This window comes from Coregonus lavaretus, assembly GCF_964263955.1.
Source record: "Coregonus lavaretus genome assembly, chromosome: 23".
In the NCBI taxonomy this organism is placed as follows: Eukaryota; Metazoa; Chordata; class Actinopteri; order Salmoniformes; family Salmonidae; genus Coregonus; species Coregonus lavaretus.
In genome coordinates this window covers 22,410,400-22,427,975 of record NC_140010.1, presented here as the reverse complement: position 1 = coordinate 22,427,975, position 17,576 = coordinate 22,410,400, and the positions used below count along the sequence as shown (strand labels likewise).

At 41.7% G+C, this 17,576-nt stretch overlaps 2 protein-coding genes across 4 annotated transcripts in view; one reads left to right on the top strand and one right to left on the bottom strand.

Moving 5' to 3' along the window:
- Positions 1–2,262: 2,262 nt before the first annotated feature.
- LOC311150550 (transmembrane protein 53-like) lies at positions 2,263–3,926 on the bottom strand. Its single transcript, XM_084188028.1, has 3 exons — positions 3,748–3,926; positions 3,410–3,513; positions 2,263–3,297 (listed from the first exon to the last, which is right to left on the bottom strand). The coding sequence occupies exons 1-3, from the start codon at positions 3,800–3,802 to the stop codon at positions 2,602–2,604; spliced, it is 855 nt and encodes a 284-aa protein (XP_084044154.1). The 5' UTR covers positions 3,803–3,926; the 3' UTR covers positions 2,263–2,601.
- A 1,020-nt stretch (positions 3,927–4,946) lies between these two features.
- The window catches only part of LOC311150717 (dual specificity testis-specific protein kinase 2-like), a 30,416-nt gene continuing 17,786 nt past the window's right edge, over positions 4,947–17,576 (top strand). Inside the window, exons 1-2 of one of the 3 annotated variants that reach the window (XM_084188237.1) lie at positions 4,947–5,339; positions 14,614–14,924. In XM_084188237.1, the coding sequence (XP_084044363.1) occupies positions 14,697–14,924 (228 nt within the window). In that variant the 5' untranslated portion in view covers positions 4,947–5,339; positions 14,614–14,696. Of the gene's footprint in view, positions 5,344–12,204; positions 14,925–17,576 lie in introns of those variants that run through there. The other 2 variants (XM_084188236.1, XM_084188238.1) reach the window with 2 other exon arrangements.

Here is a 17,576-nt window from a genome sequence, read left to right as displayed (position 1 = left end):
TTTCCACTGAAATGTCAAACATGCTAATTGCTAACCCGTTAGCTAACATTTATATGACACCAATAATCACATAACATTGATGGCTTGATCACAAGATAACACTGTTGAAGGTAATATATTTCTTAAACGCTGTTGAATATGCTGATAATACGGGGTTCCACGCTAGGATAGACACTTCAAAATCATTTTTTGACTGTCTGTTTTGCCATTTATGAATGTGTTATTCAATGCGTTTCTATGGGATATAGTAGCAAAGGCCAAAATCAAAATCAAATATAATGTTTTTGGACAGAACCTGCAGCTAGGGTAGGATTCTAGGCTAACCTGGGCTGGCTCCTCTGTTCCAAGATAGTCAGGAACAGTCAGAGATGGAGGGGGCTGTGGATCCATTATCGTGGCAGCGCTTGTGGAAGGGTGGGTAGGCTCTACACGTGGAGCTAGCTGCTGGACTTGGCGGCGGCCTTGGTGGTTTGATGCTGCTTCTGCTGCTCATCGCTCTCCTTCTCCTTTTGGCTTTGTTTGGGGACTTTGGCGAAGCCAATTTATTTCTGATGGAGATTATTGAAGTTAGCATATTGTTAGTTTAGCACAATTGCTGGAAGTCTCCCACAGTAGCCAGCTCCTCTCAAAAACATGGAAATAGACCTAACTACTCCAAAGCTGGGTGGTTAGTCATTTATAGTCTTACAAAGCTATACATAGTCATCTATATTTTATAAATTCATTAATTTGACTGATAATCATAAGAAACAAGATTTTATCAAATTCGTCATTCTCTGTCCCGTTGGCGCATAGAGATGTATATCTCTTTCTGTCTCATTATGGCGTCTGTAAGTGCACAGTCAGCGCCATTGAGACAGATGCAACGTTGCGATCTGCTGGCTACTGTACCGGGAGACTTCCAGCAATTGTGCTAAGCTAACAATATGCTAACTTCAATCATCTCCAAACTGCACGCAGAGAAATAAAAATGGTATTCATGAGTTCATCTGGCTCTGGCTAAGTAGAAAAACGAAATCTCGAAATATTGCAGAATCCCAAATAGTGTTATTTGACGAGTGTCTTTTTTGACACGCAAAGACCCAAACAGCGTTACATAAATTTGCTGGCTAACACAAGCTGACTCCTGGCTTTCTTCTGCTTCAAAAAGTCCTGCGGTTTCCCATTTCAACCAATCGATTGTCTCTGTTTAAATAACGAATTTAGTGTCAACTTAACCACATTAGCATCAGCTGATTGATGCTAGAGACAAAACCATTTGAACCAAAAACTTCATCAAAGATTTTAGATTTCATTAGAATAAAGCCCTCGATAAGGCAGAAATATTCAGGTCATACAAGCTAAAGAAAATAAACATCTACAAAGAAGATAAAGAACACACACCACACACACTCCTTTTCATGTTTGTATATTTGGCACATCCTTACTATTAGGGGCCAGTGTGTATGAGTCTGTATTGTCACAAAGTAGGCCAATAGTTTATCCACAAATCACCTCAATAATTCATTATTTCCGGTCTTACGTAATATTGCTATTCAGACTTTCATTAACTGGGCACACCATCGAAATAGTTATTCATGTTTGCTCTTCATCGCTTAAAGTCAGGGAGGCAGTTAGGTTTAAATCAGGTCAGCAGGAAGTGTCTGCATCTCTGTAAAACATTTCCAAAACAACCATTTGGTAACGTGAGCCATGCAGCCACCCAACAAACAAAAATGATCTAGTATGCACTCCAATAAGCTTTGTTCATCTGTCTATGCAGATAAGTAAACTTCACCCTTCTCCTGAGTGGATCTAAATGATGTATGAAGTGCCAGGGTGAGCTTTCTGTAATTTGACAGTCAGAATCATTCAATAATCATCTATGCCTGACCAATTTAGAGCACTGCTCTTCAAACTATTGCTGACGTCTGGCGAGGCAAAGGCTGTGTTTAGACAAGGCCAAAGGTAGCCATGCACAATCTGCAGTGCTAGGTTGAGTGGAAGGGGTCCTCAATTGCAGCATCATGCAGATCGTCACATCAGAAAGAATATCTAAATAATTACCTTTTGTGTGATGCAATATTTACTATTTCAGTATACAGTAAATAAGAATGCTACACTGCTTTACTACAACATGTTATTGAATTGTAATCATGTGTTCGAACCTATAATTTCACAAGAAACTTTATTCATGTTATGGCCATTGCAAACTAATAGTTAATCTTCCAAAGTAATCTAAGGTTCCGCATTTTCAAACAAGTAGACCAAATGAAATGCAAATGAGGACATAATGCTTTTTTAATTTATAGAAGGCACAATAGTTAAACACGTGTTTAGTAAGTACATACATTCTTAGTCAATCACATTCTTTTGAAATATCAACCAGTGGATTAAAGATTCACAAATAGTACCAATCAAAATTCACAGCACTGGCACTTTGGTTATCACCAGTCTAATTTTGCTTAATTGTCTTCAACTCCTAAAACTTAAGCATTTGAAATAAGATGTTCAGTGGAGCTGCAGATTTCCTAGAACAGATTTATACATGTGTAACATTACAGTATAATCACAAAAACATAAGTGCCATAGACTTTTGAGCGATATTACAGTAGTGTGCTTTCAATGCTGGATCAAGTGTCGCTTTTTTATTTGCGTTGTCGAATCCTTCATGCAGTTGGTCAGGAAATCCAGGCATCGCTTGGAGTACTCCTCTGGAAAGTCACGGAAATGGCTCACGTGGGCAGGGGTTTTGAAGTCAAAACATTCCACAGACACCCCTTTCTCCTTTAGAGTCTTGACCATGAGCTCAACATCACTGTACCGAATCACTCGATCAGCTCTGGAGTACAGGTACAGCTGGGGCCAGGTAGGAGGGCACTCCCGGATGGCATCGTAGTGGTTCTTGTGGATGTACTTGGTTATGGGGTACAGAACCACCCTAAGCAGGAAAACAGTTACAGCAAACAGTGCCAAGAGCACACACCTCAACATCACATTGATTTTGGGTCCCAGAGTAGCTGTAAGAGCCCGTAATGCCCCCCTCACATTTCCACTGCCTGGGGCACTGTCCACCACAGTCCCAACTATACATAAGGTACTGAACTGTTTATGACTGTGCAAGTGCTCAACGATGTAGCGGTACAGCATGAATCCCCCATTGCTGAACACATGGAAAAATATGGGGCTATTTTCCACCTCGTAATCATAGAGTATCTCAAGTAGTTTGTGGGCTGTGTTACTCAGCTCCTTGTAGCCAAATGATTCAGAGACGAATACTGTCTTCAAAGGCGCAGTATAGCAAATAGTGACACATCCCTGGAACAAAAAGAGGGGAAAAGGTAAGTCACACATGAATAATTAAGTAGAACAATCATTTATTGAAATGACAGGAGACATTTACCACCACAATAATAGTTTTTACGCCAACCTGTTCGTTATAAATGGAGCTGTACTTGGCAAGATGTTTGTCTCTGCAGCCAGCCCATCCCAGCAGTATGACAACTGGTTCCTTTGTTCCATGCCAGTGTCTTTCTAAAAGGAGAGAAAAACCAATCAGTTAACTACCTAACCAGGACAACTAATTTAGCTAGCTAGCAGCCTTTGAGTCAGTCCAATTCAGCTATCATTGAATTATGGACGAACCTGCCAGTGCCAACGTTAACGTTGTCGTTGTCTAAATAGCTCATCATGGCTCTGGGTGACAGCTAACGTTAGCTAGATGAGTGTTGTTAGCTAGCCTAGCAAGGCTATAGATAAAGTGCTCACCCGAGATCAATGCATCTGGAAACACAACGTTATAGTCCATGCCATCGTCTGCCATTATGTAGCGGATTATATCACAGATAGAACAATGAGCCCTTTTGCTATACGGTTCATTTGGCTGATGCGCTGAACCTCAACGTTTTCGCAGGTTCGCTAGTCGCTACGGAAGTCGAGGGTTGTTCGTTCATTGTTTCTGATTGGTTCGCATTCCTTTCATTATACATCCAGTTCCATGTTCCTCCATGAGATGGCGTACAATGTCCATATTTGAGTTTTCAAACTGCAGTAGAAAATGAATCGAATATTTCACTCCGAATAACATGGGAATTATTTGACAACGTTATGCAATCTGTGGAATAACATTTTTATAATTAATTTCGTTTGAACAAAATATATTTAGAGGTGCTACATTATGTGATTACTGTTGTAGTAGTGTGATATGTGAAATAACTGTAGACTACTAGAGGCCATGCATAGTAGAGGCAAATTAGTATTCACAGCTGGTGAAATTATTCAATACATTCAAACTACCATCAATATTCGAGTTAACACAGTAAAATATTGTACATTACACACACCCCCCTGTAGCTCAGTTGGTAGAGTATGGCGCTTGCAACGCCAGGGTTGTGGGTTCGTTTCCCACGGGGGGGGCAGCATGAAAATGTATGCACTCACTAACTGTAAGTCGCTCTGGATAAGAGCGTCTGCCAAATGACTAAAAATGTAAAAATGTAAAAAAATAAACAAAAACATTAGTGTGTCGCATTCTTGTCCCTGAATGGAAGCCTCATCTGTCAATCTGGACGTGAAAATGGGATCGCAGTTTAGTGGGAGTGTTCAAGGCGATACATGGTCAATCTGCTGTCTGCATTGACCGTGCAGCATTACGATGATATGGCCATTCATACTTCTTGCGCTTCGCGGAGCAGCGCAGAGCTGTTGTTAAGGAAGTTATCAAGAAAGGGAGTTTCTGTTTATACAGGACCTTCCGCCTCACCTACCGTCAACCAATCATGTCAATGTGGAGCTATACGGAGCCCTCCACATTGTTAAAAATGTTGAGAGGCGCACAGCGATGCGGCACAGAGCTCTATTTGGCCTCTGCTTGTCTCTGAGTGCTCCGCAATTGCGTCACACCATCCATATGGCGCCTCCGACCAGATTTTCGGATCAAGCATAAATTGGTTCGTAGGGGAGCCAGCCAACACTGCGTAGCAGAGCTGTCAAACGATTGAAATATCTTTAACCACTGCGATTGTGTCTTACTAATGAGAAAATAAATGCCACATAAGGGGTACTACGAGTTTACGTTTCGTTTTGAGGTCAGCTATAATTCGTGTAGTTAGAGTTACTTCGGCGTTGGCTGCATAACTTCTCGTTTGTTAGCAAAGTGTAGTGGCTACCGTTAACGTTAGCTAGCTTCTCCTCTTGTTGACAAACTAAACTAACGTTTAGCTAGCCGCTACTTGCTCGTGCATGGTGAGTAGACCGACTAGCCTTCAAGCTATATTACAATGAGGTGGAAGTAACTGAGTTTGGCCTGTCATTTCACAAGTTGTTGTTGAAGAGTCCATCATCTCATCATCTTCATGACTGTAGGTAAGAACTCTGGTTAGCTCTGCCACTGCCAGCATGCGAAGTTTGCTAGCTAGGTAACGTTAACTGAGGAAACCTGCCACTCAAATGATGTGTCCGTTTAGTAACTAACGTTAGCTAGTTGGCCAGCTCGTTTAGCAGGCTGAAATAAGCTAACTATCACGGAAAGTGAAACACGTGGCGTAAACAAAGCAACATTTTTGCAAGTAGCAACTAACGTTAGCTACCAGTAACTACAAAGTTACTAAAACAGGTTCAACTTTGTAGCTAATGCATTAACTCATTGTGTTTCTATTGGAGTATTGCATTGAACTCATCAAACGGCAAGTGTTCAAATAATGCTGGCCAGGTAAGTATTTGGTCAGCATATTGTATCCAAGCTCATATTTTAGGTTATAAACTGATGATATCAGATCAGGAGAAACTGGTCCCTCCCCTATGAACAAGACTGGGTCGTTAGTTCAAATCTCAGGAATGTCAGGTATGCTGTTGCTGCCTCTGATACCCACCCTTTACAACTGATTGAGCTCTGATAGTGAGAATAAAAATACCTTTTAGTGAATACAATCCGTTGACTATTTCACAACAGAATAGAAACCTAACTAGATTTTGCATTATTTTCTACCCTCAACCACTCTGATCATTCCTCTTTTTCATGGGAATTCTTAATCTTGCACTTCCTCATAACCAGATGACCCTCCTGTTGGTGATTTTAACAATAAACATATTTTATTGTAGCACATTTAAACAGCTGGATAGAATATAAAATACTTGGTCTCAGGGGACCACAGGGGATGTCCAGGGCTTGACATTCAGGTAAAGTTGCCAATGGCACACCGGGCAAGTGCCAACCGAAAGCTACTGGCCCAAATAATATAAGAAAATACTGGTCCAGGTCAAGATCTGTCAGGGAAGCAAATGATGCGAGCATAATTTCAATAGCAGGTGATTTTCTTTCATTTGGGCTGAGCATGTAGCCTACAGATGCAAGGTCTTTCAAGGACTTTTTCATGCACTTAATTGTAATTTTCAGGGAACAACATTTTATATTGAATTGTTGTATTAGCCTATAGAAAAAAATATGCATTTACACTTAGAGAATAATGCATGTTTTGTTAAGCCTTCCCAATGGCATTATGCATCGACATTAACCTTATTTTTACATTCGAAAACATGTCAGAATACAGTGGGCATTGCCTGACTAGTTTTAAAACATGATACAATAACCCCTCAATAACTCTCAAACATTTCAAATGGCAAGACTGACTAGCTACCACAGATTTCGTTAGGGTGTTTGTTGGGAACATCTACTGTTGCATGCAGTCTATTTAGAAAGTGAGCAAAAACTGGGTTCCCTTTTTAATAAAACGCTTTGTATGGAAAATCAAGTTGAAGCCTAGTTTCGATGTTGTCTTGCTCATAATAACTGCACATGGTTTTACCGCAACGAGAGCAACAGACTAGCGCAACACCCGAAACAAGTGAAAGCGGCTACATCTTACAAAAATGTATCAGGATTTAAATCACATAAATAATTATATTGGAGCAGTAGAACTTCTAAATCGGCTACCATAACTTCAAGGACCAAATATCCTAGAGGAAATGTCTGATTGTCAAGGTAGGCTATTCCATGATGATTGAATTGCGCAAAGCAAAATTCAACCAAGACTGAACTTATTATAGCTGGTTTGCATACCCATTCTTGATTATTGCCTTAGCATTTACTGGTATATATCATAACTTGGAACATCTAATCTCAAGCTAGGCTATATGTGTGCTGCACGCGTGTGATAAATCATCGACATAACGAACTAACAACTTCAGGAATAAATACATTTTCCATTAAAAAAATTAGGCACAAGTAAAGGCTTTGATTTCTGGATAAACAGATGGAAAGGGGGTCTTAGAAAACATCTACCAGGAATAAGTCTTATAAGGTATCAGAAATTCATCAAAACACAATAATGTTGACATAGACCCCTGCCAACTAATATCAACACTTATATTACGTTTTGGAGAAATTGTTGACCTTCTGTAAGTTTTTAAGAAATATTGTCTTGTGCCTTGTAATTCCATTACCAAAAGCCCACACATCTTTAAGATCTTTAATCATTTCTCTCCCTGATGAGGAGGGAGGATAGTGAAAGTTCACAGAAGTAACAAGTAATGGTAGACCTAAAAATGTGTTATAGCAATTTTACTGATATCAGTTTTGTTTATGAATTATTAAGTGATTAAAACAAATTGGTAATAGAATTACCAAAACATCAGTAACGGAGTTACTGCAACTGAATTGGCTACAATGGAAAATCATAATAGTCACAAACTACAGCTGGGTCACCTGCTACTATCCTCTCTTCCACTGGCATACTGTTGTGTTCCGCTCATAGCTGTTTTCTTTGTCTTTCTATTGTCTGGTGGTCAAACTAAGAGTGTTAAAACAGTCTGAGTCTGGACAACTCCTCCCTCTACCTCTCTCACTCTCTAGTTAATGTCACCACTAACAGCTCTTACTGACACCTACCCATGAGCCCCCTGTCTTTCAATTTACTGTAACCAGCATCCTCACCCACTGAGAACCAACCGACACCGGACGTCCATGGATGTTGAAATTTGGTCTGTCCACCCTGGCCTTGACGTTAACGTCCACCGGACTGGACCAAATCTGAACCTATCATAGAAGTATGTTTCATAAGTTTGGATAGTACAGTCAATAAAGCAGAGTACAGTATATTGTACTGTACTGAACTCTGCTCTGCTGTATTGTACTGCACTGTACTCTACTGTGCTGTGATGTCCGAACTTGTAAATCATGAGGAGAATGACATTCATAACCAAATTATGCATATTATGGTAAGGGTAGGTAACAACACATCTGCCATGCTGATCCTCAACACGGGGGCCCCTCAGGGGTGCGTGCTCAGTCCCCTCCTGTACTCCCTGTTCACCCATGACTGCATGGCCAGGCATGACTCCAACACCATCATTAAGTTTGCCGACGACACAACAGTGGTAGGCCTGATCACCGACAATGATGAAACAGCCTATAGGGAGGAGGTCAGAGACCTGGCTGTGTGGTGCCAGGATAACAACCTCTCCAATGTGATCAAGACAAAGGAGATGATTGTGGACTACAGGGAAAAAAAGAGGACTGAGCACGCCCCCATTCTCATCGATGGGGCTGTAGTGGAACAGGTTGAGAGCTTCAAGTTCCTTGGTGTCCACATCACCAACAAACTATCATGGTCCAAACACACCAAGACAGTCGTGAAGAGGACAAGAGAAAGCCTATTCCCCCTCAGGAGACTGAAAATATTTGTCATGGGTCCTCAGATCCTCAAAATGTTCTACAGCTGCACCATCGAGAGCATCCTGACTGGTTGCATCACTGCCTGGTATGGCAACTGCTCGGCCTCTGACACAAGGCACTACAAAGGGTAGTGCGTACGGCCCAGTACATCACTGGGGCCAAGCTTCCTGCCATCCAGGACCTCTATACCAGGCGGTGTCAGAGGAAGGCCCTAAAAATTGTCAAAGACTCCAGCCATTCTAGTCATAGTGTTCTCTCTGCTACCGCACGGCAAGCGGTACCGGAGCGCTAAGTCTAGGTCCAAAAGGCTTCTTAACAGCTTCTACCCCCAAGCCATAAGACTCCTGAACCGCTAATCATTGCGACCTGGACTATTTGCATTGTCCCCCCACCCCACCCCCTATTTTACGCTGCTGCTGCTCTCTGTTTATTATCTATGCATAGTCACTTTAACTCTACCCACATGTACATATTACCTCGACTAACCTGTGCCCCCGCACATTGACTCTGTACCGGTACCCCCTGTATATAGCCTCCCTACTGTTATTTTATTTTACTGCTGCTCTTTAATTATTTTTTATTTTTTACTTAACACTTATTTTTCTTGAAACTGCATTGTTGGTTAAGGGCTTGTAAGTAAGCATTTCACTGTAAGGTCTACACCTGTTGTATTCGGCACATGTGGCAAATAACATTTGATTTGATATCTGTTTAGTATAGATCAGGTACCCAAGATGTAAATCCGTTACCGGGTGTAAATCCACTTCACTTACTGTAGTTCAATAACCAAAATAGATTTTTTTCAAACTTAAGGTAGAGCATGGCGCTTGCAACGCCAGGGTTGTGGGTTCGTTTCCCACGGGGGGCCAGTATGAAAAACGTATGCGCACTCACTAACTGTAAGTCGCTCTGGATAAGAGCGTCTGCTAATTGACTAAAATGTTAAATGTTCTCCTGGCATCTGCCAAACCCAGATTCGTTCGTCGGACTGCCAGATGGTGAAGCGTGATTTATCACTCCAGAGAACGCGTTTCCACTGCTCCAGAGTCAAATGGCTGCAAGCTTTACACCACTCCAGTCGATGCTTGGCATTGCACATGGTGATCTTAGGCTTGTGTGTGGCTGCTCTGCCATGGAAACTCATTTCATGAAGCTCCAGACGAACAGTTCTTGTGCTGACGTTGCTTCCAGAGGCAGTTGGAACTCGGTAGTGAGTGTTGCAACCGAGGACAGGCGATTTTTACGTGCTACGCGCTTCTGCACTCGGCAGTCCCATTCTGTGAGCTTGTGTGGCCTACCACTTCGCATCTGAGCCGTTGTTGCTCCTAGACGTTTTCACTTAACAACAAAAGCACTTGCAGTTGATTGGGGCAGCTCTAGCAGGGCAGAAATTTGACGAACTGACTTGTTGGAAAAGTGGCATCATATGATGGAGCTACGTTGAAAGTCAGTGAGTTCTTCAGTACGGGCCATTCTACAGCCAATGTTTATCTATGGAGATTGCATTGCTGTGTGCTTAATTTTATACACCTGTCGGCAACGGGTGTGGCTGAAATAGCCAAATCCACTAATTTGAAGGGGTGTCCACATACTTTTGGTGATGTAGTGTATTTTAATCTTAATTCGTAGCAAATATTTAAGAGTTTTTGGAAAATGTGGTCGCATAAAAGCAATAGGGTCTCTATGCTGCCACCTATTGATATGTCATCGCTCAGTGCAGCGCATCTCTCAGGAAAAGTGGGGGTGTCGAAAGGAGTGCGCATTTCGAAAGGAACAATGTGGGGGTTTCGAAAGGAACCATGTAAGGAGAGGTGGGGGTTTCGAAAGGAACCATGTAAGGAGAGGTGGGGGGTTTCGAAAGGAACCATGTAAGGAGAGGTGGGGGTTTCGAAAGGAACCATGTAAGGAGAGGTGGGGGGTTTCGAAAGGAACCATGTAAGGAGAGGTGGGGGGTTTCGAAAGGAACCATGTAAGGAGAGGTGGGGGGTTTCGAAAGGAACCATGTAAGGAGAGGTGGGGGGTTTCGAAAGGAACCATGTAAGGAGAGGTGGGGGGTTTCGAAAGGAACCATGTAAGGAGAGGTGGGGGGTTTCGAAAGGAACCATGTAAGGAGAGGTGGGGGGTTTCGAAAGGAACCATGTAAGGAGAGGTGGGGGTTTCGAAAGGAACCATGTAAGGAGAGGTGGGGGGTTTCGAAAGGAACCATGTAAAGAGAGGTGGGGGGTTTCGAAAGGAACCATGTAAGGAGAGGTGGGGGTTTCGAAAGGAACCATGTAAGGAGAGGTGGGGGTTTCGAAAGGAGTCTTAACACTAGAAGCGCTGGAATTCCATAACTACTAGAACCGCCATGACTTGATATTTCTATTATTATTATTTCTAATATTAAATAATAAATAATACATTGTAAAATTTAATAATTTTAGCTAGCATTTACAATTACAATAAACTTAATGTTACATACATTGCTACCGGTAGGTAACGTTCAAAGACACAGGTCACAGTGAGTGAATAGACATACATTCTTTTTTTTTGCATAACTGAAATTCCTTACTGTCAACTCTACAGACCATGACTAACAGCCGATAACCCAAACGATGTCTTGAGTGGTACCTTTCGAAACCCCCACTTCTCCTTATGATTCCTTTCGAAGCACCCACTCCTTTCGACACCCCCACTTTTCCTGAGCGATGACATATCAGTAGGTGGCAGCATGGAGACCCTGAGGAATGACTGCTCTGAGAGGTCGCAGCTGGACCCTTCTCAATAAAAGGGAGATGTTACCGTAATTCCGTTACCAAAGTTTGCATCTGCACAGTTCTAGTGTTGTCACGATACCAGTATTGCGATTAATATATGCCATTTAGCAGACGCTCTTATCCAAGGCGACTTACAATCATGCGTGCATACATTTTACGAATGGGTGGTCCCGGGAATCAAACCCACTGCCCTGGCATTACAAGCGCCATGCTCTACCAACTGACTTACAAAGGACCACTACGATACCAGATTTTTCTTGGCAAAAAAGAAAACATGAAGCAGACTCAACTCTATGTTCCTGTAATTTTTTCATTACTGGCCCACTGTACCAATTCCTATGTTAAAATTCCTCCAGTTCCCTATCGTTGAGACTCAGATTTATCACTTTGGAAGCATGCATTACGTCCACACAGGCCTACAGTGCCTTCAGAAAGTATTCATACCCCGTGACTTATTCCACAATGTGTACAGCCTGAATTCAAAACACAATACCCCATAATGACAAAGTGAAAACGTCTTTAGACATTTTTGCAAATGTATTGAAAATGAAATACAGAAATCTCATTTTATATTAGTATTCACAACCCTGAATCAATACTTTATAGAAGCACCTTTGGCAGCGATTACAGCTCTTAGTCTTTCTGGGTAAGTCTCTAAGAGCTTTCCACACCTGGATTGTGCAACATTTGCCCATTTTTATTATTTTCAAAGTTCTTCAAGCTCTGTGAAATTGGTTGTTGATCATTGCTAGATAATCACTTTTAGGTCTTGCCGTAGATTTTAAGTCAAAACTGTAACTCTGCCACTCAGGAACATTCACTTGGTAAGCAACTACAGTGTAGATTCGGCCTTGTGTTTTAGGTTATTATCCTGCTGAAAGGTGAATTCATCTCCCAGTGTCTTTTGGAAAGCAGACTAAACTAGGTTTTCCTCTAGGATTTTGCCTGTGCTTAGCTCCATTCCGTTTATTTTTTATCCTGAAAAACTCCCCAGTCCTTACTGATTACAAGCATACCCATAACATGATGCAGCCACCATTATGCTTGAAAATATGGAGAGTGGTACTCAGTAATGTGTTGTATTGGATTTGCCCCAAACATTTTGTATTCAGGACAAAAAGTAAATAGCTTTGCCAATTTTTTTTTGTTGCAGTATTACTTTCATGCCTTGTTGCAAACAGGATGCATGTTTTGGAATATTTTTTATTCTGAACAGGATTCCTTCTTTTCACTCCGTCAGTTAGGTTAGTATTGTGGAGTAACTACAATGTTGTTGATCCATCCTCAGTTTTCTCCTATCACAGCCATTAAACTCCGTAACTGTTACATCATTGGCCTCATGGTGAAATCCCTGAGCGGTTTCCTTCCTCTCTGGCAACTGAGTTAGAAAGGACGCCTGTGTCTTTGTAGTGACTGGGTGTATTGATACACCATCCAAAGTGTAATTAATAACTTCCCCATGCTCAAAGGGATATTCAATGTCCGGTTTATTTTTATTTTTATTTTTACCCATCTAGTCATTGGAAAACCTCCTTGGTCTTTGTGGTTTGAAATTCACTGCTCGACTGAGGGACCTTACAGATAGCACATTTTTACTCCTGAACTTATTTAGGCTTACCATAACAAAGGGGTTGAATACTTATTGACTCAAGACATTTCAGCTTTTAATTTTTAATAATAATAATCTAAAAACACAATTCCACTTTGACATTATGAGGTATTGTGTGTAGGCCAGTGACAAAACAATCTAAAGATAATCCATTTTAAATTCAGGCAGTAACACAACAAAATGTGCAAAAGTCCAGGGGTGTGAATACGTTCTGAAGGCACTGTAGTTTTCTCACCAGCTACGACGTGTAGGTTACTGCTGAGATGCTAGTGAGGGGAGTAAGCATTAAGACTGGAGAAATCCTGTTTACAGTATCTGCAATGTTGCTGTGGGAGGATTGATATGACATCCGTTATTTCTGTTGAGTATTTTTGCTTTGAATGAAGGAAAATGTGTCATTTGAGTGACTTTTTTTTATTTATTACTTGTTCTTGTGAACCCAGAAGACTAGGCCTAGCAGCAATTGAAATGAAAGAACAGCTCTCATATGTTATACATTCGTTCTGCTTCTGATAAGCAGATTTACTAAAATAGCAACTTTAAACATTCTTGGCAGACTGAGTTTGATCATTGTCATACACTTGCAAAATGGCAAAAATGCCTTTAGTAGTGGAGGACGATAACATCCTTTTAAGGGTACGGCTAGAGCAGCAAAAAGATCCCAGAACAAGTCCAGTAACCTCGGATGGTTTGATTTCAGAGTTGTTTTCATTTGGGATTGGATGGGGGATGGGAATCTCACAAGAGGTTGAATTAAGAATAGCATTCTTCTCCCAGAGTTTAATAGCATCTCTAACTCAAGAAAAGGGGAGGACAGCAGAATAATCCAAAGACATCACCTAGTTACAACCAGCTCATCGAGTATGCTCAATAGACCTGTGCATGCTGGGAAAATCAGGGGTCCTTAACCAGTGCTGGATGCTTCAAAGCACTAGTGCCATGTGAAAGGTCATCCTCTCCTCACTCAGTCATAATTTAAATCAAAGGGCTGCTTCCTATGATCATTACTATGGGGTTCTTATGTTTCCTTTTGTTCCTGTTCATGCTCCCTTGTTTGTTTTGAATCCCAGTCTTGAACTTTGGCTTTATCTTGGCTTAATCTCATATAATTGGACAATCCATCCCTATTAGAGCCATTATTTGTAGGCTTGTCAGACGAGAGGTGGGTTAGGGCCCCTGTCATGTGTGTCTAAGTAGATTGACCTTGTGTAAAGTAATGCTTTTGTCTTAGTAGTTGAAAAAAGTTGGAGGAAATGTCAGAGGAATGTGATAAAATAGATTAGGCTCATTATCCCCCTCATGACAACACAACTGTGTTCTGTTTAAATGAGTGTAATGGGGATTAAAAACACGCACACACAGATTTCTTATACTTCAGGGGTGCATAAAACACCATATTTTCAATACAGATACTACCAATAGCTGAAACTCTTAATATTTTTGGCTTTTCTGGCTTGTTATTCGTGTCCTGTGAACCATAAGCTTGTACTGTATATTCTAAACTACAGAAAAGTACAAATATTATTAGCTGGCACCAAAACACACTATTTTCTCAGTCTGCCTGCTGAGAAGGTATTTTGGTGTTTCTGTCCTCTTAGGGCTGTAAAGGGTTGCCAAGCAGTTGTCGAAAATGTGAAACCTTCATCGAGGAGTCCCCCACAGAGTTCACAGTGAAGAGACAATGATGGATCGGAACAAGCGCAACTCCATTGCTGGCTTCCCCTCCATGAGGCCAGACCGTCTTGATGACCTGGATGGTGGAGGTGGAGGGGAATGGGCTCTGTCTCAGGTGGGAAGAGTGTGCCCCTCGTCCTACCGCGCCCTCATCAGTGCCTTCTCCTGCCTGACGCGTCTTGATGACTTCATCTGCGAGTGGATTGGCTCCGGCTTCTTCTCAGAGGTCTACAAGGTGGGTCTACGTTATGATTGACCTGAAATGCAATAGTTCTTTATGGTAGGTAGGTGGTACTGGTAGGTACTAGGTAAATAGTAGATTGTCTGAGGACCATTCATTCATATCAACATATGGTTTAGGCTAGGCTAGCAGAAAGCTGTAAAGCAATGGTGTGTCATCACCAGGATGATTTAGAACGCTATGATCTCATACACTGAGTTGTGGAGATATCTCTCAGCCCTCATTCTATTATTAAACCTCAGTGTGTGGTATAGAATACAGTTAGCTAACACATTGAGCGAGTGACACTGGGAGCATGAGGGGGAGACGAGAGACAGCAACCAACTAATAGCTGCCATAGCTAGGTTATTTATCATCAAATAGGATTACGTAGTACCTGTCTTGACTGCATCAAACTGGGAGAACCTAGTTAAGCTAGCTAATGTTTGGGTATGTACAGGCCCTTCCGGATAAGTCAGTTAAAATGACACATACCTGTGACAATCAGATCTGACCCAGATTGGGTCTCGGGTATTCGGGTACAGGTGGATCCGTGAACACCTCTAGCCGCTTCCTATTACATTGATCTAGCCTATTCTCTCACAATCGACTGATTTGGGACGGGCGGAATGCCCTTCTATATTTTCATGTCGTAATCAGAGCGACATGGAAATATAGAAGGGCTTTTCGCACTGAAGAGGTTTATGATAGTGATTAGACGTTAGGCTACAATGGCTGTCTAAGTGCTATATTGTCAATTACACTAAGTCAGCCTGACATGGTTGGTACTTGTACATAGATTGCTGTTGAGGTTAGATGTTCAAGTCCTTTGCTGACATTTTGAGGTCATGTTAGCTACGTTCACTTTTGGTGTAACCCACATTGTAATTTCCTACATCCGGTCTCAGCGCTCATTAAAGTTATTTTCATTTTTACTTTCAATGAGGGACTTTCAATTAGTTATAGGCTATTGACTTCAGCTTCACCTACTGAAAAGTCAGGGTATTCTTTTTTGATGTTGTCACAACCACCACAATAATGTCAGCACTTTCTATCTCATGCCTCCGTCTTAGTCATACTATTTCCATTCCATCTGTATGTATGAGTCATGCATACAGATAGAATGGAAATAGAATTCAGAGCAGTTCTTGGATCAAGCATGAAACTATCCGAATTACAGAAAGGAGTAGAAGTGTTGCTATGTCTGGAGCCGTGATGTACAGTAATCTAATGCCTGCTTCAGAGCATGGCCATAGTGGTCTGCCTTGGAAATGCTCATTGGATTCAAAGGGTTAATGCATAGCACCCAATGCTGACTTGGTGGGGGAAGGGCAACGTGTAGGGTCCTGCCCCAGTCTGTCTGAGGGGAAGTCATCACACCATGTATTTTAGGGAGGGAATGCCCATCTAACCTGAACATGACTGGGGCCTTCTGCCCTACAAATAGTCCTTGTTGAACAAACCCTAAAGAAAAAGCTTCCTTTATTTAAACACATTCTTTTAAAGGTGCTGTTTAATCCTTAGGGCCATGATATTGTTATATTGCAGCTGATTCCAGTCTTTTTCACTCGAGATTCAATGCAGACAAGAACTATGGCTCAAGTCAAAATGATGACTTCAGCTTTATTAGTACAATATTTACCCTCGTTGCTTGTCAATTGTTTGTCGTCTCACTGACACCACACTTGCATCTGTAAATGCTTAACGGACCCAAATATTTACTGTGTAATGAGAGTTCCATATTTGTCCAAGCAAGGGGACGAAAGATCTACATTACGTTTTCTTTTTTTAAATCATGAAATCAATGGAATTATCTGTTTGTCTTAGACTGTGTGTCCTGTCTACAGGGCTAGGTATTGAGGAGGCTAGCTGGATTGATGAAACAGATTGGAGGTGCAGGGTCTTGCTGGGGCAGCATTATGGGTCTTTGTTTGAGCCAGGCTGTTCTCGCTCTCTCTCCTGGTGGGCAGAGGGTGGGAGTGGGGGAGGTGGTCTAGAGGAGGCCATCTGCTCCTCTCCTACAGGGAAGAGGAAGACTAGCTGCACCTTTGTACTTGAACTTCAAGAGTGGCTAAAGAACCACTATAAACTGGAGACTCATCCAAGTGCTATATAAGACTAGATTGGTCTGCTTCCCTTTTCTGTACCTCAAACTTCCTTTTATCTCCGCTCTCCAACAACGTTGATAAACCCCTCATATCGATCTGAAAAGGATCATAGAGAGATTGAGACAAGGACAGCAAATGAAACCTATAAACTAGCTATATAACCAGATATGCATTGTATCTGTTACTGTACTCGCAGACCGACCTGAGAGACTTAGTATCTTCTTAGTCACTGGTTTCAGTGTCTTAATATTTCAGCTGGAGGAAGTGTGCAGTAGCAGATACAGCTTATTTTCTCACCCTGACTCATAACTTCCTGTGTTTTTTATGGCCCTGAGAAAGCAAATAAATCTGATCTTAGGGAAGTACAGAGTTTGTTCTGTATTGTTGTAGTTGTTAGGACAGTGTTCTGCCTTCTCTGCCAATAAAAGGGGTACATTTTAGGTATTTGTGATAGGGTAACACCTAGGTTACACATTACAACATTCATAGTCTTGACCTCAGCTCAGTATTCTTTCAAGTGCACCACTGTGTGGATGACAGACAGCCACTCATCTTTGAT